At 30.8% G+C, this 21,846-nt stretch overlaps 2 protein-coding genes and 1 non-coding gene across 3 annotated transcripts; all 3 read left to right on the top strand.

The window, feature by feature from the left end:
- The first annotated feature begins 2,090 nt into the window (after positions 1-2,090).
- On the top strand, positions 2,091-4,846 carry LOC121174024 (uncharacterized). The gene is made up of 4 exons (XM_041012039.1): positions 2,091-2,611; positions 3,053-3,201; positions 4,222-4,311; positions 4,418-4,846. The coding sequence occupies exons 1-4, from the start codon at positions 2,329-2,331 to the stop codon at positions 4,796-4,798; spliced, it is 903 nt and encodes a 300-aa protein (XP_040867973.1). The 5' UTR covers positions 2,091-2,328; the 3' UTR covers positions 4,799-4,846.
- A 3,222-nt stretch (positions 4,847-8,068) lies between these two features.
- On the top strand, positions 8,069-18,661 carry LOC102660631 (protein INVOLVED IN DE NOVO 2-like). Its single transcript, XM_041011951.1, has 10 exons — positions 8,069-8,167; positions 9,814-10,027; positions 10,716-10,927; positions 12,097-12,153; positions 12,246-12,521; positions 13,122-13,340; positions 13,510-13,635; positions 17,221-17,382; positions 18,308-18,433; positions 18,530-18,661. Exons 1-10 carry the CDS (start codon positions 8,069-8,071, stop codon positions 18,659-18,661), a joined length of 1,623 nt encoding a protein of 540 aa, XP_040867885.1.
- Positions 18,662-21,058: 2,397 nt separating this feature from the next.
- LOC113000297 (small nucleolar RNA snoR143) lies at positions 21,059-21,217 on the top strand. Its single transcript, XR_003265587.1, has one exon. It is a non-coding gene; the product is annotated as a small nucleolar RNA snoR143 (small nucleolar RNA).
- The last annotated feature ends 629 nt before the right edge of the window (positions 21,218-21,846 follow it).

The raw sequence follows: 21,846 nt of genomic DNA, 5'->3' as shown, positions 1-21,846 counted from the left end.
TAGCGTGAGTTTTCATTAATTTACCTTCTAGAGTTTGCAAGATATGTTCAAAGGCTGATCTCAACTAGGAATTAAAAGAATGGGAGAATTAGATTCAAAACCTTTTCGAGATTTGTGTTTGCATGAGTATCCAGGTGAACAATGGCAGGAGATATCTGCTAAGTTATGTTCATCATGGGAAGATAATCTGAAGGATCAAACTTGGCATCCTTTCAAAAAAATTGAGGTTAATGGCATATTACAGGTACATGATTATAAAGTCACTGTGTATCAAAATGGCTATCATCTTTATTAGCTAAATTAATGTGAAAAGATCATTTGGGGACATATAAATATTTAATCTTTGACATTATAAATACTTGTTGAAATCATTTTTGAACAGGGAAGCATTTAAGATTGTTTAATTGCATGACAAGTCAAATAATTATGTTAAATTTAATGAAAGGATGGTCCCATGGGAGAAAGCTAGACTCAACACTAGCTACAAATCCTATCAAAATTGATAATTTTCAATAAATTATAACTATAGAGAGAGAGTCTTTGAGGGAGAGTGTTAGAGAAAGTGAAGCTAACATTCTTTTTTTTTTATTATTATTAGATTTGTTCAGTTTTGATATTTAATTGAATCCATACACCCTCAATTTTCACAACTTCACTGTCTACTATAAAATTTGCTACTTTTCTAATTTCTAAAAGTATCTTAATCACTTGTGCTTTTCTCAGGTGCGGCATGTTTCCATTCCATCTCTGATTCATCTAATCATATTTTTCATTTGCATTGGATGTCTAGGAAAAGGTTATCCCCATTCCATGCCTCTCATGTTGAATTGTTGATACATTTATTACATGTGTTGACGATTGGTATAGAGATCGAAACGAGTGGGAGGTGAATGTAAAAAGTGGGATAAAAAATCTTGTTGATAATTTAATACTTTGGTTCTATACTCATAAAGTGAACATTAAAAATTTCTTTCATTTTCAAATGTCTATTGTGCTAATTGCTTTACCTTTGGTATGTCCAAAAAATAAGTAGATTTTCATCCAGGTGCTTTGAATCTGTATTATTTTGAAGATGGAGAACCATAGTAGTGAGGAGTCTATGAGCAGGCGAAGCATAGCTTTTGTGAGCCTAAAGGAGGTGATTGAAAGCCAGAAACAGAACGTGTAAATGAAGTAAGTATCCATGTTGGTATGAGAATAGTATATTATTAGTGTCATTTGATTATCTATCCAGGTTCAAAATGAAAAGTTCAATTAATGAAAAAGTGATTCAGCTGGAAAAACAACTAGAAAGCATTCCAAAGCTGGAATTTGAGAATCAGCAACTTAAAGAGAAATTAGATGTGATGAAGCACATGGAAGATGAATTTCTGAATATGGTAGGCACTTTACATATGAATGTAATGGAAAAGGAACGGTCACTTGTAGACTCAGAAGATTTCAACCAATCACTAATCATTAAAGAGCGTGAGATTAAGGACGAGCAGCTCGAAAGAAATTGGTTGAGGCAAGATTTTTTTTATTATAACATTCGGTTTTCCAAAGTCAAATAAAACTAAAGGTCTTTTTAACTAGTCTTTAGTTCATTGGTTAAAGAAGTAAAAAAAGAAAATATTTATTATGAATATCATAGTAAATTATAAAAAAAAAAATAAATAACACCATTTTGTGTATTTCAATAAAAAAATTTCTTCTCGGATTTCTATGCGGTGACTTGGTAATCCAGCTCAATTAACTACTCTTACTTTTCATTAATACGAAACGTTTCAGTTTGAAGTTTAAACCCGTTAGTCGATATCTGCACAAATTAAAACTGGTTCATCACCATTGACCATAAAATGTGCTAATTTTGTAATATTGCCTTAACCATTTGTCTTTTTTTATCGGGTATGGCATGTTTTCATTTTATCTCAAATTTTTCATTCTAGCATATTTTCATTTGCACTGGATGTTTTGGCAAATGTTTTCCCCATTACATGCTTACATTGTTATCCTTTTTTAGTTCTTGCTTTTTCTTTTTCTTAACGCTTCAAGTTTATTTTACGAGGCATACACTGTTTTAGTTTTAGGAAACCATGTTCTAGGATTTCACATTATAGAGTTTTAGACCTTCCCATTTCATAATTTTGCCTCTTGTATTAAATCAACTTATTCATGATTTTCATGAATATATGGGTGTTTTTCCTCTCTCTTCTAAATTGTGATACTGAGGCTAGCTGTTTCTGGAAATCATTTGATGCTTGATTCGTTTTAAATTTTAAGATTGTTTGGTTTGGCATAGAAACAATTAAATAGTCTTTAATGCAGGCACATTGAATTTGTAGCAAAATGACGAACCATAGTTATGTGGAGGAGGCTCTGAGTAAACAGAACGAAGCTATTGTGAGAGTTGAGAAAGACATTCAAAACCACATTCAAAATTCTTTAGATATGGAGCATATGCATAGTGAGAAGGCTACTATTATGAGCAAACTCATTCCCGAGCTAGTTGAGAACATTGAGTCCATGCAAAGAAGTGTGCCAGAAATGGAAAACAAGTATAAAGAATCGTTGAACATAATCAAGAAGCTGACGAGCGAGGGAGATACCAAGCATGAGGAATGTCACAAAGGTAAACTATATCAGTATATACCGAGATAAAGGAAATCACTAAATATTTATTCCTCCTTTCTCCCTTTTTTCTTGGGAGTACAGTAAATTAATTATAGTATTGGTGTGTATACAAACAAATTGGAAGAAACACATTAAAAAGAGAAACAAATTTTTTTTCTACTTACAACCGTTTGATAAGTAGAAGTGTTGCTTTTGATATCCAGTATAGTGATATTTGCATATCTGCCACTGGATGTAAAAGTAAGACTATATATGTTGTGTTTCTTCTATTCAGGATTGTAGGCCTTGTTTCTTTTATTTGACACAAATACTTGTTTCTTCTGCATTTGTTGATATAGGCCTACTTCTGTGCTATGATTTTTTCTTCTGTAATTTCATCGGAATTTACTTTATATATTTGCTATATTTCATTTCATTCTGATGAAGTTATACTTTTCAGAAGTACAACAGTTGAAGGTCATGAACTCTATTATAAGTCATGAAATGGAATGTATGAAAAAAGAGCATGAGCAGATCAGCATGGAACTGAAGGAGAATAAGGCCATAAGTGATCTGCAGCAGAAGAACTTTACTGAGGTGATTCAAAAGGTCAGTAGCTATTGTATCATGCATCAAGAGTGTATATTACATGCTTAACTTTCCTAATTCTCATTTGAGAAATAAATTGGTACATGCTATTGCCCAAGATTTATGTTGAAAGTGTAGTTTATTTGAAATAAAAATTATTTTGGCATTGTTAAGGATGACATACTGTTTTTTTTAAGTATCTCTTAGATTTTTAGAATGTGAGTTTAGGCATAATTCAACCCCAAAAGTTAACTCGAAGAGGGTTGTCCCTCACTATATACTCTAACTTGACGTTATCTTTAGTCGATGTGTATGACTTGGGTTTTTTCCAATACATCTTCTCATACCCAACATTTCTTGGGCTTGATGTGTGAATAACATGGTGGGTCACCCTTTGAATTAATTTTGACACTAATTACATGTACATAAACTTAATAAAAGTTCATGCAGTCCTTCTTGTTATACACAACCAGCCAACTACATTGTGTATATATACATGAACAGTTTCATAAGATCAGGACAATCATGCTCTATGGTAAACACTCATAATTTATTTTGGTACATTAGAACTGGGTTCATCACCCCTCATACTTACACTCATTTGAATTGTAATTTGAAACATCTTCTTTTGTTAGTTGGAAACACTAGAATATTTAATGAGATAGCTCAGTGACGTTAAGTATTAAGAAAAACACTTTGTGAGAATTATGATGCTTTTCAAGCACAGAAAGCTCTATGACATGAATGTCTTTATAATTATAATCTAAACCATCATCATGGTCGTAACTTCATTCATACATAAACTATATAAAACAAAGGCCATGTAGTTTTATCTATCAGTTACGTTAGGGCCAATCTGCAATTATGCGATTCTTCAGGAAGTGGGATGCTATAGCAATTACTGAAAGATTAAACTAAATGGTCTTTGTTTTATTTGATTAAATTTACCGCTTGTCTATATTTTTGTGTCAGTGTAAATGTGCTTAAGATGATTGCAGAAGGCTTTTAATTTAACTTTGCAGACATTCATTGTGTTTTCAGAATGTAATGGAAATAAGCTCTCTTCAGTTTGCTGCTCTGAAGCAACAAGATGAGTATGAGAATGTATTGAAGCTGGCTGAAGTGCTAAAGGTCCGTGCTACCTGCAGTTTTTAAGCTTTGTAAGACTACATTAAAGTATACTTGTCAGTATCAAAATATCATATTAATTTTGCTATTCGACCATCTATCTATCTAGGAGAAGAATGAACAACTCAATGCACCACCAGCATCAGTCCCAGCACCCTCTGGCACCTCCATGCAGAGCTCAGACGTTCTAGTGCTGATGCTGCAGAGCCTCTACCATGGCTTATGCCTGCTGATGCAGAATATCCATGACTTGGCTCAGCATCGACCGATTATGAGCATGGAGGCATTCATGGCCCAGGTGGCCTGGCCAGGAGTCCAGTTTTTTCCTTTGGGGGGAGGTGAGGCTCCTACAGCCCAAGAGCCGCAGCCAGAAGCGTATCCAGAGTCGGAGGTCACACCAGAGGCTACTCCACAGATTTCTCCTGCTGCCACACCTCTAGTGGAGGTCTTCGAGGATGAGGATGATTTTTATCTTGATTTTTATGATTAAGATTTAGTTTAGTATGTTACTTTTTCAGCAAATTTTACAGCTTTTTGAACAGTTTACATATAGTGCAGTGGTTTGTTTTGTTTTGGAAATTTCTGTGTTTGTGAATGATTTTGAAATTGATCAATTGCATGATTTGAGTGAATTGGGATGTTAGATGACTTGCTTTAAACAAGTATGCGATAATTAGAAGAGAAAGAACATGAATTAGGGACACATGAATGAATTAGGGACACATGAGTGAAATTGTTAGTTTGTTTGACAGATAAATTATCAAGCCAATCATTAGCCATAACCCGCTAAATTTGGTAAACTTTGCACGTTAAACAATGGTCCATTGTTGGAAATAACTTTGGCGATTTCGCAATTTATGTTGCTTCACTTAGCTAGTATTTTGGTGATCTTGCACTTCATCAAACTATGGTTTAATAGACGGAAGATTTTGTTAAATTTTTAATTAAAAAAATCTTTTGCCTGTAGAAAGACGCGTGTATTTCTATAATTGTCTAAATTTATAACAAAATATCCTCTAGTTATGAAGCATAGAAATGAAAAAAAAATGCTTAGGAAATATAATTTAGTGTGGTTGTATATATGCGAGGGCTCCTTAATGTCAATCCTCACCGTTTATTATTTTTAAATCGGTGCAAAATAAAATGGGAGTTGATTGATGTGCCTTCTCCCTTCCCTCCTCTGTTGTTTCGTGAAAAAACAAGACAATTGGGTTAATGTGACAAGTGTGATTCTAGGTTTTGTGGCATTTTGAGAATGTACTTGTCCATAAACTAATTGTATGCTTAAAAAGAAATTAATGATGACATTTTTTAAAATAAGACCACAGTCATGCAATTCCATATATACATAATTGTTCAGCTGTCATCATGTGTTGGTCGGATAATTTCTATTTTTTGTTTTTTTAATGCATTCTTTTTAAGTATAAATATTATATCATTATTATTAATTAAAAATAAATAAATCATAATAAATTTAAATAAGCTTAATATTTTCTTAAACCGTTCAGTTAAAAAGATAATTAATCTTATTTTTCATATTGTAATTATATTTCATGTACTCTTAAATATTTTAAAAAATTAATAAGTTTATTTATATAGTTATTTCAAAATTAATATTATACATAAATATAAAAATATATTTTAAACAAACCTATGCATTCACGGATTTTAAGTCTAGTATACAATACCAGAGTCTATATCTAATTTTATCAAAAATTTTAATTAATTAATTAGTTTATTAACTTAAAACTTTTACTAATTGTTAACTACTAATTTTTAAACTTCTAATTATTTTTTCTCTACTATCATAAATAAGTAGCCAAAGTAGGTGGTTTGACGATCTGCATAATTATGTGAAATGTGAATATGTAAAGTCTGTTCCGGTTTCCAACCCCACTTAAGGATGAGTTTTGTAGTGTGAAAATGAAAGGAGTAAAAGAAAATTGAGAATAAACATTTAAGTTAAAGTAGTATAATAAAAATGTAATACTAATAATGTAATTTGAACACAATCAAACCATTCCTAAATCTGCAACTCTTATCATGCCATTTTCCATCGTTTATAAATTCTGCTACTTCCCTAAACTGTAACTGTGCTTGTGCTTCAGTACTTTGTACTCTTCTCACCAAGATTGATAGCTTCTTCTATTTTGAGTGCAGGTTGACGCGTGACTAAATTTCTTTTATGGACTGACAAAAAACTGTAGTTCCTCTCTTCAGATTTCTTGTTACTGTTTCATTAGTGTTGAAGAACACATTTATCATAGATGTGTTTTTAGTGTACTTTATTTCGTTCAATATGCTAGTCTTTTTTTTTTATTATTATTATTTTACCACATAACTTGCAAGGTTCGGTTTAATTTGTTTCACGTCTGTTAGCCTTTCCTTAGAAGTATGAGTCCAGGTCTCCAGGAGATTGCGGACAAATAATGTCTGTTATTTTTTAGATTATGTATAAGAAGGAAGTAGTTTAATTTAATATTCCACACTGCAAAAACATTGAGGTGTAGTGTTGAAAGGAGCAAATAGAATAATCAATATAGATATTTGACAAAATCACCTGTTAATTTTTAATTTATCTTATTTTTTTGTTTATTTTTTTTATTTTACTTTTTAAAATGTTCACTTTGATTCTACATTAGAAGTGACTGGCTTGTTTTAAATAAGCGAAGGATTAAAGTGATTTTAAAAGATAAATCAGGAACTAAATAGATTTTTGACTTATATAGTGAGCTTATTTTGAGTGCAGGTTGATCGATGTTTGACTAAATTTCTAAAGTATTCATATTTATTTTTGCTGTTTTACTAGTGTTGGAGAGCGCATGTATCATGGATGTTTTTTCAGTGTAATTTATTTCGTCCATTGTTTGGCTTAAGTTTCATAAGTTCGACATTAGATGTTAATGAACAGTATTTCATCGTATAACTTGCATGGTTGGGTTCGTTTAATGATTTCTTTAAAGGAATCAGTTTTACTGGTTAAATTAGTTATTCATAGCTTGCTGTTTTGCTTCAATCTCTTCTGGAAGTAAAATGAATTATTTATACTTATAATGGCCTTACAGACAAATCTAAAATTGAGGAAGTTTCATTATAAGCTTTGTATAATATGATTTTTTTATTAAATGTTTTTAATTCAATTAATTAGTTTATCCACCTTTCACTAATTTTTTACTTCTAATATTTAACTATTTTATAAATTTCCACCAAAGTTCCAATTAAATGAAGTGAGTTTTCTCATAGAAACTGACTCTACTTCAATCTATTAGATTAAAAACTAACTCAATCTATATTATATGACTTCATTGATCCAATATAATTTTACATAACAAAAAAATTAAACAAATATTATCTTACTAAATTATTTGTTTCTCACAATAAAACTTTACATTAAAGGGGCCATTATTTGAATTACACAAAGTTTATATGATATAGTGATATATGAAAAGAAAGAAATTGAAAAAAAAATAATGATGATTTTTTGAATTAACCGAAAAAATGAGTTTTAATATTTAAATATTAGTATCTTTGGGATTTAAACTTTCTCGTTCACGTTGGGAATGAGAAAAGTCTTGCTACCTTATTTTAATTTCTAACCAATGAGGCCACTATCAATGTCATTCTTCATTTTCTACGGATCTTGCGATCATACAACGAACATCCACGCTGAACTCCTAGCCATTTATCATGGACTTCATTGTGGAATCAGATTCTCTCACGTCGATCATGTTCATCAACAACATAAGATAGAGAAGGCAACATGTGTGCCGACAAGCTTGCTAAAGCTTGGTGCCTCATCCCTCCTTTAATTTATGCAGCTATTCTGGATTCTTGTCTCACACCTGATGTTATTGGAACTGTGTTTTTGTGTATGTAGTTTCTTATTTCCTTTCTTGATGATAAAAAAAATGGCATTCTTCATCATGAATCCAAGTTCCTTTCTTTCCTCTTCATCACACAAACCACTAAACCATTCCATTTGCGTGCCTAAAAGAGAGTTTTGTATATATAATTACTAAATTTTAAGTTAAGATTGATAAATTAAATATTTCTTTGGTGTTGTTTTATATCAAATATTTATTAACTAGTTTTACATCTATTTTTATCAAATACTTTTAATTTAATTTATCAACCTTTAACTTTTTCTTAATTAAGTTATCAAATATTTGTTAAGTCAAAAAAAAGAGTAGTACTAATATTTTAACTGAACGTGTGAGTTCCATTTAGTTTTTAGTGAAAAGTTTATTGTCAAAAGTAGCTAGTGTGACCATTACCATTCCCTACACTGATAAATGTAGATTTTCTTTATCATTGCAGAGATATATGTAGATGTAGATTAATAGAAAGAAGCTAAAAATAATAATTATAATTTTTCATTTAACTGGGAAAAGAAACTTTTAAATATCATTTCTTTTTGGGAATGAGAAGAGTCTTACCTAAATTTAACCAATGAGATAACTCTAGTACAATGAATCTGATAATTAAGCTACTTTTATAAATCTGTGTAATTTTCCATAGTCTAAAAGTACTCATGGAATTATAGTTTCGCAAGGTACCTACTCTACCTCAACATAGCTAGTCATATTGCACTCTTCTCAGGTACTACTTCTCTTTGTACAATTTCATTTGCATTTGGATGTTTGAGCCAAGGTTTTCTCTTTCTCCATTCTGTTCGTGTTTACGTTCTTTTGCCTTTTCGTTTTTTTATTTTTATGTTTATGATATGCATTTGTCGTAGGTTTTAAAAATAAAAAATAAAAAATAAAAAACTGACGCGTGGTGTTGTTTCTGAGACTTCTAATATAAGAATTTCGACTTTTCCATTTCAGTTTTACCTTTTATGCTGCATGCAAGGGTTCATGACTTTCATAAGCATTTGGGCTCATTTATATACTAGTGTTTTCTCTACATGTGTTGAAGTTTTGTATTCCCCCTTGTTATTACTTGCATTTTTCTTTTAATATTTTAAGGTTGGCTGTAGAAAATAGAAATAATATAAGAGTTTAAAAAAATGATTTCACATCTCCAATGGAGTGTATATATTTAGTCATATACCTTGGAGGAAGAGAGGAATAGAAAATGAAAGAGGGAGAGGAAAGGAGATAAATATAATGCCGGATCCAAGTTGAGCTGAGGGTCCTTATTTTGAAAGAAACATAGGAGTATATACTTATATATTGTTATTTTTTCGAAATTTGTTTTTATAATTTGATCCCGTTGCCTTTAATTTTTAATTTATTGTTAATTTTTATCTTTTAATGATTATGTTTTTCTCCTTTTATATTTTATTTTGTTGGACGTTTCATTTTATTTCCATATGATAACAAAAATTATTAATTTTCTTAAAAAATAATTTATCTCACTGACTTATATTAAGGCTATTAGAATGAGAAGGAGGGGAGATAGAAACAAGAGTGTAAGGTGAATGTAAAAAGTGGGGGAGTATGTCGATATTTAATTAAGTAGATTTTGATTCTGGCGATTTGAATCCGTATTGATTTGCAGATGGAGAACCATAGTTGTGAGGAGAATACGAGCAAGCAAAGCATGGCTTTTGTGAGCCTAAAGGAGGTGGTTGAAAACCAGAAACAGAAAATTATTGATGTGGAGGATAATAATCTTTTGAAAGCTGACTGCAAGAGCGAACTCAACAAATCCTTAAAAATTGTTATGAAGATGGTTAAGAAGGAAGCTATGCTGGATAAGGAATGTCAGAAAGGTATATATTATCTTTATTCTGGAATTTATTGAGGCTATCATTAGAAATAAATTGTTGTTTTGTGATGTGTTATTTCTTTTGACAAAACTTTGGAGATTTTAAATTTTTCTTCACCATTTTTTCAAATTATGCATGCAGTCTGTATTTGAATTTATTTGGATATTGTTTCTTTCTGTCAACATGTCATTTGTTCATGTAAAACTCAGAAGATACTTGAAAGGATATATAGATTGTGAATCTCAATGAATCATGATACAATTATTGACCTACTGTCCAAATATATAAATTTTCTTCCTTTATTTTTATTTCATAAACGGATTGCTTTACTACTGTTTTTGGTTCTATTCTCATAAACTGAACACTATAATTTTTTTTTATTTTGTTAACTGTGCTGATTTCTTTACCTTAATTAAACCTCGAGTAAATGTAAAACTAAAATTTAATCCAAATTATGATTAATAATCTTCAGTTGTTATTTGCAATTTAATCCAGAAGTCTCGTCTATTTAATTTTACTCGGAATATATGTGCTTTGTCAGTGTCTCATCCCTTCTTCATGATTTTGGTTTGATCTTTTCATATTTGAGCTTCTTTTCTGGACTTAGTTTCTTGCATACAACATCATTGTAATTTAGTATTGCATGTTTCCTGTATTTTGTACCGTGAAAATTAAACTTCATACGTTTCAGAACTAAAACAGATTAAAGTTCTGAACTCTAAAATGAGTCGTGACATTGAATGTATTAAGAAAGAGAACGAGAAGATTACAAAGGAACTTGAAGAGAGCAAAGCACTGCAAAAAAAATTTACACAGCAAAATGGGCTGATCATGAAGGAATTAGGAGAAAGTAGAGCACTCAATGATATGCAACATAAAAATTTCACTGAAGAGATTCGAAAGGTTAGTAACAATAAGTAACTTTGGATGTATGGTTAACTCAACGGAAGCATGTGTATTCTTTAACCAATTATAGGGTTATTTATGACTGAGCATGTGTTTGTTCCAATAATCTGATCAGGTGAATCCAAAAATTAGTTTTGGTATAATTTGAGGATGAGTTTGCGTTAGGATGTTACTCTTGATCCCTACTAAAATTATTTCTAACCCCTACTTAGAGGGAAAAAGTCCATTTTAGCCCATTTTAAATTCCTAACCCCTCCTTTTCCCTCAACCCCTAAGTGGCACCCCATTCCCCTTTCTCCTTTTTTCTTCTGCTTCCCTTCTCCTTCCCCACCTACTCCTCCTCCTCAACCCTTCCCTTCTCACTTTTTTCCGCAAACCATCCCTTACCCAACCTTCTGATAATTTTTTTTCTAGGTTATGGTTAGCAACAGAATTGTGATTTTGCTATAAATGTCTCTACAACTGAAATAATGAAATTACAAATCCGTTCTAGATTTTCTGACATATATATATATTAAGTTGATAGTGTGTTTCATTTTTTTTTTTTTTTGTGTTTGTAGACTGTTTAAACAACACGTGCCTAGTAGTAACAATAATTATTCAATTGATCCATAAAACAAACATGGATAAACAACAATTAAATAAATGCTGATAATATAGGCTTTTTTGAAATAAAGTAAACAAACAACGTACTATTTTGATAAAGCAAAAATATATCTACACAGATTTGATTTAACAAGCATCAGAGTAAATTTCATCATCAGATCTTGGTTTCATCGGTTTGCATAGAAGGATAAGGAGAGATCAGCCAAAATTTACATTCAACTCAATCAGACCTTTGCTACTAAATTTTAAAAAGATGAAAAATATTTTTTCCACATCATCTTCACATTTAAACTTCATACACTCGTATTCAACACAATCGTCACCAACGCAAATTAGTTGATGGTAAAAAGATCAAGTAAACTTCATACACTATGACATTCAAGCAATATCTTTTCGGATGATGGAATCCATCCTATTAACATTCCTAGTCAAATACACCCATTTGTCTATTTATTTTATCTGTTTAAGTGTGTGATTAGTTAAGATGCTTGTAAAAGGTCCTTGTTTCTCACTAAAGTTGTTTGTGTTTTTAGAATGTAATGCAAATTGGCTCCCTTCAGGTGGCTCTGAAGCTAAAGAAAGATAATAATGTTTCAGCATTGGATAAAGAACTAAAGGTCGGTGTTACATGTTTTTAAGCTTTGTAAATGAAGTATCAATGTTGGTATCAGAATAGGAAATTTTCAATGGCATTTGAATACCTATCCAGGTTGAAAATGAACGACTCAATGCCAAAGTGATTCAGCTGGAAAAACAATTAGAAAGCATTCAAGAGCTAGAATTGGAGAATCAACAACTTAAAGAGAAATTAGATGTGATGAAGCACATGGAAGATGAATTTCTGAATATGGTTGGTGCTTTACATATGAATGTAGTGGAAAAGGAGCGGTCACTTAGAGACTCAGAAGATTTCAACCAGTCACTGATCATTAAAGAGCGTGAGATCAATGATGAGCTTCAAAAAGCTCGAAAGACATTGATTAAGGTAAGAATTTTCTTTTATGACATATATCTTCGGTTTTCCTAATGGGATAGGGCATTTTGTTGTTATTTGTATGGTGATATTTATCTTTGGTTTTAGAGTGATGATTCTATATATGAATGAATTTGGGAGAGCATGTCAATCAGGTTTAGTTTTATGATTCTTATTTTTAATTTGGCAGTCATTGGATGATTAGGGGCCTTTGTCATTCATCTGATGATGATATTGCTTGCATGTTTGATGTGTTTTGTGATTTGAATATGATTTTAATTGAATGATGTAGTCACTCTGGATTTCCTAAGACTATTTTGATAAAAAATTTCAAAAGTAATTTTAGGAAAAGAAAATAAGAGAAAATTTTATGAACTTTTTTATAAGTTAAATTAGTTTACTCATAAGTTAAAAATCATAACTAATATGAGAGAGTTTCTCCCCATTAGCTTATAAGCTGAATTTAACTTATAGAAACATGTTTCATTTTTATTTTTTTTGAAGTATTTCTGGAAAAGTTTATCTAATCAGACTCTGGCTAAAAGTTGCTTTAGTTTTCTACTTTTCTATATTGTTTTCGAGATCTGCTAATAATGTCTTCCTCTATGATAGGGCATTGCGGAGATATCAAGTCTTGATGGCAATATTGATGTGAAACAAATGGGACAAATAGACACAGAGCCTTTTGTTAAGGCTTTGACAGGGAGGAGAAGATATAATAAAGAGGAAGCAGAGCAAATAGCTTTGGAGACATGTTCATTATGGCAAAAGGATCTGGGAGACCCCCATTGGTATCCATTCAAAATAGTCACAATTGGTGGGAAATCAAAGGTGCAACTTTGTTAGACACATTGATCTCCTTAAATGATAGTAATAGTATCTTTCACTCTTGATAGAATTTGTCTCATCCCGTTAACATTTGTGTGCTGTATGTTTTTTACAAGGTAATGAATATCATGAAAAAGAAGTTGAGAATGTGTATGAACTGGGTTTTTTTCAGGAAATTATAAATGACGAAGATGGAAGGCTAAAAAGATTGAAAAAGGAAATGGGTGTTGGAGCATATAAAGCGGTCGTGGCAGCTCTGATAGAAATGAATGAATACAATCCAAGTGGGAGGTTCATGGTAAGAGAATTGTGGAACAACGAAGAAGATAGGAGAGCTACATTGGAAGAAGGAATTGAATTCGTGTTAAATCAAACAAAAACAAAAAGAAGGAAAATACATCAAATGGTGGATGATGAATCAGGTGAGAATAGTGAGGAAGTGTCTAGTGTTCGAAGGCCCTCTGCAAGAAAAGATGTATAATTCACCAAGGTCGATAGTGAGCTTATTCCATTTTGAGTGCAGGTTGACGCGTGACTAAAGTACTAACAAACACTGTTGTTCCTCTCTTCAGATTTCTTGTTACTGTTTCATTAGTGTTGGAGATCACATTTATCATGGATGTGTTTTTGGTATACTTTATTTCGTTCAATACTATGTTAGTCTTTCTTTTTTATTTCACCGTAGAAGTTGCAACTCGCAAGTTTGGTTATTTTCTCCTTTGTTTAGCCTTTTCTATCCAGTTTAAGTGGAAATGATTTATTTATACGAATCAGTTTACATTCCATGTGTTCATTGCTTGCTGTATGTTCATCTATGAAGATACCTCTATCTTTACAGTCAGGATGTTCTACAATAGGGTTGGTAATTATTGGAAATGTAAATTGACAATAACTATAGGTTATTATAAGTAATTCCAACCTGAACTAGTATTTCCATTAGTTCATATTATAGTCAGAGAGAATGCACAGAATTTGAGGCTTTCAATGTGTTGCATCAAGATTATCAAACTGAACTTCACTTTATTTCTGGTTTTAGTTTAAAAGGGATTACAGTATAACTGTGTCTTCATTTTATTTACATCTTGTCAAGGTTAAGGCCACTAGCTTAAGTTGTAGTAGCTTAGGTTTAAGTTACGTTGCATAAAACTATTTAAAAAGTTAGTTAATAATAATTAAATTATAAATATTCGATAAAATTAGTATTGAAATAGCTAAAATAATGAAAAATGATAAAAAAAAATTATAAAATCATGATTTATTTAAAAAGAGTAACTAGGAAATTAGATAAATATATTGAGGATAAAAATAAAAAAAAATTAGAAATTAGAGTTTTAAAGAACATTATTTTAAGTAGTATTTTAAAAAACATTAGAAACTACTAAAAAAGTTTATTTTTCGAACAATCAAATAAATTTTTAATTAATAAAAAAAAATTAAAAACGATTTGAAATATCTTCTCCAACATCATCTTAAGTTTTGGGCAGGATATATTGTGTTTGATAAGAGAGACAAAAAAGATAAGTGTGAGTTGATTTAGCTTATTCGATTGCCCCTAGGCTTCTTTTTTTTGGGAAAAATATAAATTATATTAAACCCAAAATGATACAACAATAAACGGGGCATATCCCGAAGCTAGAGAAAATAAAAAATCTCCCTAATACAAGAAGGTCTATATCAAGATGTTAAAACAAATGCAACATGTGTGCTTGTCTAAGAAACTTAATCTTGCTAATAACCTTTATTATAGAAAATTGATAATCTTCAAAAATCAGCTTGTTCATAGACAGCCAGATGCAATAGACCTATAGTCAGACAACGAAATTTTCCTTGAACACCTGATGTGGATCTGTCCCTAATTAAAGAATCAGTAATGCGCTGCAAAGAAGTGAAACGCTTGCGAAAAGAAGTCAAATCACAAATATGAGCCCAAACTGAAAGAGATTTCCTGCAAGAAAAGAACAAATGAACATTTGACAAATAATGTGTATATGTTATGTAGTCATGGAGAAGAATGAATGCCGGAAATTGAGGATAAATAATGCCAATTATTTTTATTTTATTTTTTGACAATGTTTAAGGAGGAAGGAGTTTAATGTAATATTCTACACTACAAAAACATTGAGGTGTAGTGTTAACAGGAGCAACAAAACAATGAATATAAATCTTTATTCTCAGACAAAACGAAATGGAAATAAAGAAAAATTCTAGCATGAACCATTCAAAGTTGAAAGTTTCACCTGTTTTAGAAAGAAAGAAGACATATTATTTAATAAAAAAATTATTGTGATTACTTTTAATATTTTTTAAAATGTTATTCTCCAGGTCCTTAGTTATAAGTCTGTTTCAACTAAGAGCATAAAAAATATTTAACTAATTCACACTCTTTATAAAAATAATTAATTTAGTTAATCACATTAAATATCTGATAATTATTTATATTATTATTACAAAATTCTCATTTTTTTATCTTTTTATTCAATTAATTGTTTTTTTATTAATGTTTGAAAAAAAATAATTAACTAAAGGTACATAGAAAAAAAATAATTAATACATCTAAAAATAAAAAAAAAATCTTATAAAAATTACTAAAAATAATCTTATAGATAGGAACGAAGTTACTACTTAAATTTATTCTTTAAAAAATAGATAATATTGTTTTATTCTTAATACGTAGTACCTTGCTAGATATTTTCCCCTGGTAGTTTTATATTAAAAACTCCTTAACACTATTTTTCACTCTAATCAAATATCTTTTTTTATAATATATAATCATCATAATTGAAATATAAAACTAAGTAGTAATTATTAACTAATTTTTTAACTTTTAATATTTTTTCTCCTTACCCATTGTCATAAGTAGGTGGTGTCACGATATACATAATGATGCAACATTAAAAAATTTTCATTATTTAACGTTATTCCGATTATTACCTTCATTTATTCACTTATCCTAATCATGATCTCTATTGTGAAAGAACATAAATTATTTAATTTCTCTTAATCCCTTAAGAGCTACATCAAATAATTTGCATTAGAGTAAAGATGCATAATTCAGGCTAAATATATATCATTTTATCCCTAGATATGGATTACCTAGATGTTCTTTTCAAGTTCTTAGGATGTAAATATTTCTCAATACATAAACCCTATAACACTACATGTGCATGGATGATTAGGCCAGAAACATGACAATAAACTCAGAAAAGAGACAATAATATCAAAATATATAACATTAAATAGATACTGAGAATCATTATATTAAAAGTGTTTGATTGTTGAGCTCCCCAACCATTGGTGATTTAGTCTTTCTCTCTTCTCTCATGCCCTAGCCCTATTTATGTCTCAACTGCCTTTCAGTTCTTCAAGTTTCCCTCCTTTTCTCCTTTAAAACGCAGCATAGTGTGCGCGCTGAGTGCATGTGCAAAGTCCAGTCACATAAGTGATCGTGTGCTAAGCTACCAGATGCTCGCTAAGCTGTCAGATGTGGGCTAAGCCGCCAGATGCGCGCTACAACTGGACTCCAGGTTGACTCCTCGTGTTGAGCAGTTATTAACGCGCTGAGCGCTACTCTAGTTCTTCAACCATCTTTCAAGCCTCTTAATTCTACAAAAAAAATACACAAAAAACAATGTAAATTAACTAACTTGAGCATCCACGAGATAAAAACTCAGAAGAAACTAAATTTTTAATGTTTTAATCGAGAAAAAGCATTAAAAGAGAAGAAAGTAAATAATTATGTAAGCATAACAATTATCATAGATGAATGTAAAAGTTAAAGTGTGTAAAAAACGTTGATGATGATTTAATACTTAGTTTTAGGCCCATTGGTTTGTCCAAAAACTAAGTAGTTTTTCATTTGCACACTTTGAATATCACTATGCAGATGACGACCCATATTCTTGAGGAGGCTATGAGTAAGCAGAGCAATACTTTTGTTAGCCTTAAGGAGGAAATTGAAGGCCAGAAACAGAAAATTATTGGTGTGGAACATAAGAATATTGAGAAAGATGTTTGTATGAAAAAACTCAATGAATCTTTGAACATGGTAATGGAGATGATGAAGAAGGAAAATTAGCATGAGGAATGCAAGCAAGGTATATCATGTTTATTTTGAAAAAAAACATTGTTTTGTGATGTGTTTTTTTTATATAAAAAAAAACTTGGCAGATTTTAAATATTTCTTCATTATATTTGCAAACTATACCTGCGGTTCAAAATTGAATTTACTTAGTGCATACAGCGCCAGCGGTAAATCAGTTGTTTCAGAGATGCTTGAAAGGATAGATTGAGAACTTCAAAAGTATTGTCACTTGAAGTTGAAAGGAAATACCTACTGATAATATTTTCATTGTAGACAGCTTTGGTCAATGCAGAAGATTAAACTAAAATGTACCATTGGATTTATATATGCCATGTATCTTCTTTTCATGAATCAGGGCTTGATCTTTTCATCTATGAGCTTCTTTTCTGTCTTGATTTTTCCAATTTTTTTTTTTTTTGCTATTTTTTGTTAGTTTACTTTTATACTTATCAGAATTACAGAAGATAAAGGTCATGAACTCTAACGAGTCGTGACCTGGAATGTGTAAAGACAGAACATGGATGGAAAAAAAAAGGAATTGGAGGAGAGTAAAAACTTGAATGATGTGCTGCAGAAGAAACTTACCGAGGAAAAACGATCATCATGGGTCAGTAGCAATCATTACCTTTGATGTATATGGTTTTCTATGATCAAATTTACCCCGTCTATTTATTCTAGGAATTTTATGTTTGCTGAAAATGCTTTTGGAAGGCTTTAATTTGTTTAACACTGAAGGCGTTTATTGTTTTTTCAGAAAGTATTGTTATATAACATTAACAACATTAGGAAATCTACTATGCTACAAGAAGAGCTGAAGGGTCATGTTACCTGTTTTTAAGTTTTGTGAACGAAGAAAGTATGTTGGTCATTATCCGGATTATCTTTTCAGGTTCAAAATGAACAATTTAACGCGAAAGTAGTTCAGCTGGAAAATCAAATACAATGCAATCAAAAGCTGGAATGGGAGAATCAGCAACTTAAAGGGAAAGCTATGAAGCTACAAGAAGAGTTACAGGTTAGTGTTACTTGCTTTAAAGTTTTGTAAATGAGGTAAGTATCTTGGTTATTTTCAGAATAGTGTGTTATTAATCACCTTTTATTATCTATTCAGGTTCAAAATCAAAAGCTCAATTCGAAAGTAGTTCAGCTGGAAAATCAAATACAGTGTAATCAAAAGCTGGAATTGGAGAATCAGCAACTTAAAGGGAAGTTAGCTAGACGTAATGAAGCTCATGGAAGATGAGCTTCTGAAAACGGTGGGTACTTTACATTTGAAAGCAATGGAAAAGGATGGGTCACTTAAAGATGCAGAAGATTTCAGCCAATCATTAATCATTATAGAGCGTGAGAGGAATGACGAGCTTCAGAAAGCTCGAAAGAAATTAATTATGGTATTGTTTTTTTAAAAAAATTATCTTCTGTTAATGAGTGATACTTCATTGAATGAATTTGGGAAAATTATGGCCTTGGTTAATTATGTATTTGATGATGATTTTTTACTTGCATGTTTAATGTTTTATTTAATTGCATTTGAATTACAATTTTAATTGATATAATGGAATTCATATGATGAAAGTTGAAGAAAAATGTGATATCAATTTACAGTTTTCTTACAGTGCATTTTAATTAAAGTTTTCTTGTACTGTAATGAATAGACCTATTGTTTGACTAAGTGTGACACGAAAATGTGAGAAAATAATTCATAAACTTCAACCTTGATTTTAGATTAAGGTGTACTTATGTAATTACTCGTAATCTATTAATAAAAGTTTCTCTTGTTATTTATTCTCTCAAATGTACAACTTTGAAAAGCTCTCTTTATTTTATTTTATTTTTCAGTATTGCTTGTATGATCTACTAATAATATCTTCCTTTATTGCAGGGCATTGCGGAGATATCAAGTGATCTTGGTAATATTGGTGTGAAGAGAATGGGCGAAATAGACACTGAACCATTCCTTATGAAACGTGTTCATTATGGCAAAATAATCACAGTTGATTGGAATTGAAATCAAAGGTGCAGCTTTGTAATAACATAAAATCTCATAAAGTGGCTTACTTCATAGCATTGTTTACTGATCATGATTTTGTTTCATAAAATCTCATCAAATCAAAGGTTAATTTACTATTTTACCTCCAGTTTGAGCGGGAAAAAAGTTATCACAGACTTCCTTTTATATATTAAGATATGTATATTGAATTTTTTATACGTGATAGTGTATATTAAGAAAATGATTATAACCTTTGTCATTTCAGGAAATTATTGATGATGAAGATGAAACGTCGAAGGGATTGAAAGAAGTAATGGGTGTTGGAGCGTATAATGCAGTGGTGACAGCTTTGAAAGAAATGATGAAGACAATTATAACTTCATTTTGAAAAAATAAAAATTATAACTTTTTGAAGTTGTTTTGATCATTTACTTTTTTTTTTTTTCTTTAATACATTTTAAAGTTTTTTTTATGAGCTCTTGAGGGAAAATGTTACGTGCATCATGTATACCCGGCACAACAAATGTAATTCCCATATTGCCCTTTCATAATTGATTTATGGATTCATTATTCGTAAGCCAATTACGAATCAACAATCAGTATAACATATAAGGATTGTTAATCCATAATTGACTTACGGATTGCTGATATATGGGAATTACATTTGTTGTGCTGGGTGTACAAGCAAAAGGGATGGTGCACGTAGCATTTCCCGCTCTTGAGCCTATGACAATACTGTTCTGGTTGGATATCCGCACATATGTTCTTAATTTAATTGGGCCTCCAAAACAACTGGGTATATGAGCAAGGGCTTTCTGTTTTGCAATGTGCAAGCAACGTCGTTGGAAATGAGGGCCATTCCAACAAATATTTTTTATATAATTAACTTAATTCTTTTTTATTTATATAAATAAGTAGAAAAAATTATCTTTTTATTTTTTATTTAATTCATTCAAATTGTAATATATTTTTAAACTTTATTTTTTAGTTTATTTTTTATCTATTTCATCCACAATATAATTAAAGTAAATAGTAATGAACATAAATTTATCCGATAAAATTTTAGATTCACTAAACTAATATTATAGTGGCAAAAAAAAAAGATATCATTCCATACTTCACACACATTTTTGTACTAAGTAACATGTTTAAAAAAAAAAAGTCATCAATTTATAAAATATTTACGTTATCAATAAATTAGTTGTAAACAATCAATTTATAAAATATTTACACTACTTTCTAATAATTAAAAAAAACAGCTAAAGTGAAACCCTAAAAAAATCGTGATGGTATATATTTGTGGTTCTGCTGAGGTCAAAAGGGGGCTGTGATTACAAAGAGAGAGGCTTGAGTGGGAAACCTAATTCGATTGAAGGTGCCGCCATCTCCTTTGGTTTGGTATCTCATTCTCTGAAATTGAATTCGGTTTTTTTCCCACAGTGACGGTGTTTTCAAAATTTACACTTGATATGAGCCCTCCACATTCCTTATTTTCTTTTATTTAATTTCATCAATTTCTGTTCGATCTTGTGTAGTTTTTATTTTAATTTTTTTGCACTGTTTGTGTTCTGTACGAGGAAACACTTGGATTTTGTTTTCTCGTTGAAGTCTCAGTGCGCACAGAGAAAGCCCCATTAGAGCCACTGCTTATTTCCGAGGAAGAAAAACCCTTTGTTCGCCAAAGGAAGCGTTTTCTCGGAATATAGTGGCTGTGCTGTAATTGGGCAGCGGCCAGACAACCGTAGAGATGGTATCCACAGATTATGGGTTTTTCTTTCTCTCATTCTCTACTGATTCCATCCCACATTTTCTTTGTTTTAATCTCAAATCAAATTGAGTCAAATGTTATTTTGGTCCTTTTGAGTTAAGTTTCTTTTTTTTTCTCTCAAAGTGAAATGTTAGATCAATGTAGTTTGTGAAGGTACTAAGTAGGATATATAAGAAATGGATTCAATTGGTATATTACTTTTTTTCAGGAAAAAGTAGTGATTTTTACATTTCAGCCAAGTCTATTCAATAATTAAATATTATTTTACACAATCAAGTTTTGACAATTTTCTTCAATTCTGTGTGATTAGTGTTATTTTACTCTTGTGATAAGAAAGAAGACATCATATGTTAGATAAGTTGTTTGTGTTTGTTGTAATTGGAAATTTGGAATCAATTTGTGGGGATGAGAAGGATTTGCTGTGAAACTTGGTAATCGTGACAACAGAGTTAATGACAATACAAAATTTCAACATTGCATGAGGTCCTGTGACTGTGTTGCAAGCTTGCAGTTGGTTGGGAGTGTTGTCTGTTATTTAATTTATCTATTTTAATGTTGTTTGCTTGGGTGCAGTTGCAAATGAAAGGTTAAGAAGTTTAATCCCCGATTAATTAACCGTCTTTTACATTGACCTACTGTAGACAAATAGGTTCACAGTTTAAATTGGGGA

Source organism: Glycine max, chromosome 18 (assembly GCF_000004515.6).
Source record: "Glycine max cultivar Williams 82 chromosome 18, Glycine_max_v4.0, whole genome shotgun sequence".
In the NCBI taxonomy this organism is placed as follows: Eukaryota; Viridiplantae; Streptophyta; class Magnoliopsida; order Fabales; family Fabaceae; genus Glycine; species Glycine max.
This window is presented reverse-complemented; position numbering and strand designations above follow the sequence as displayed.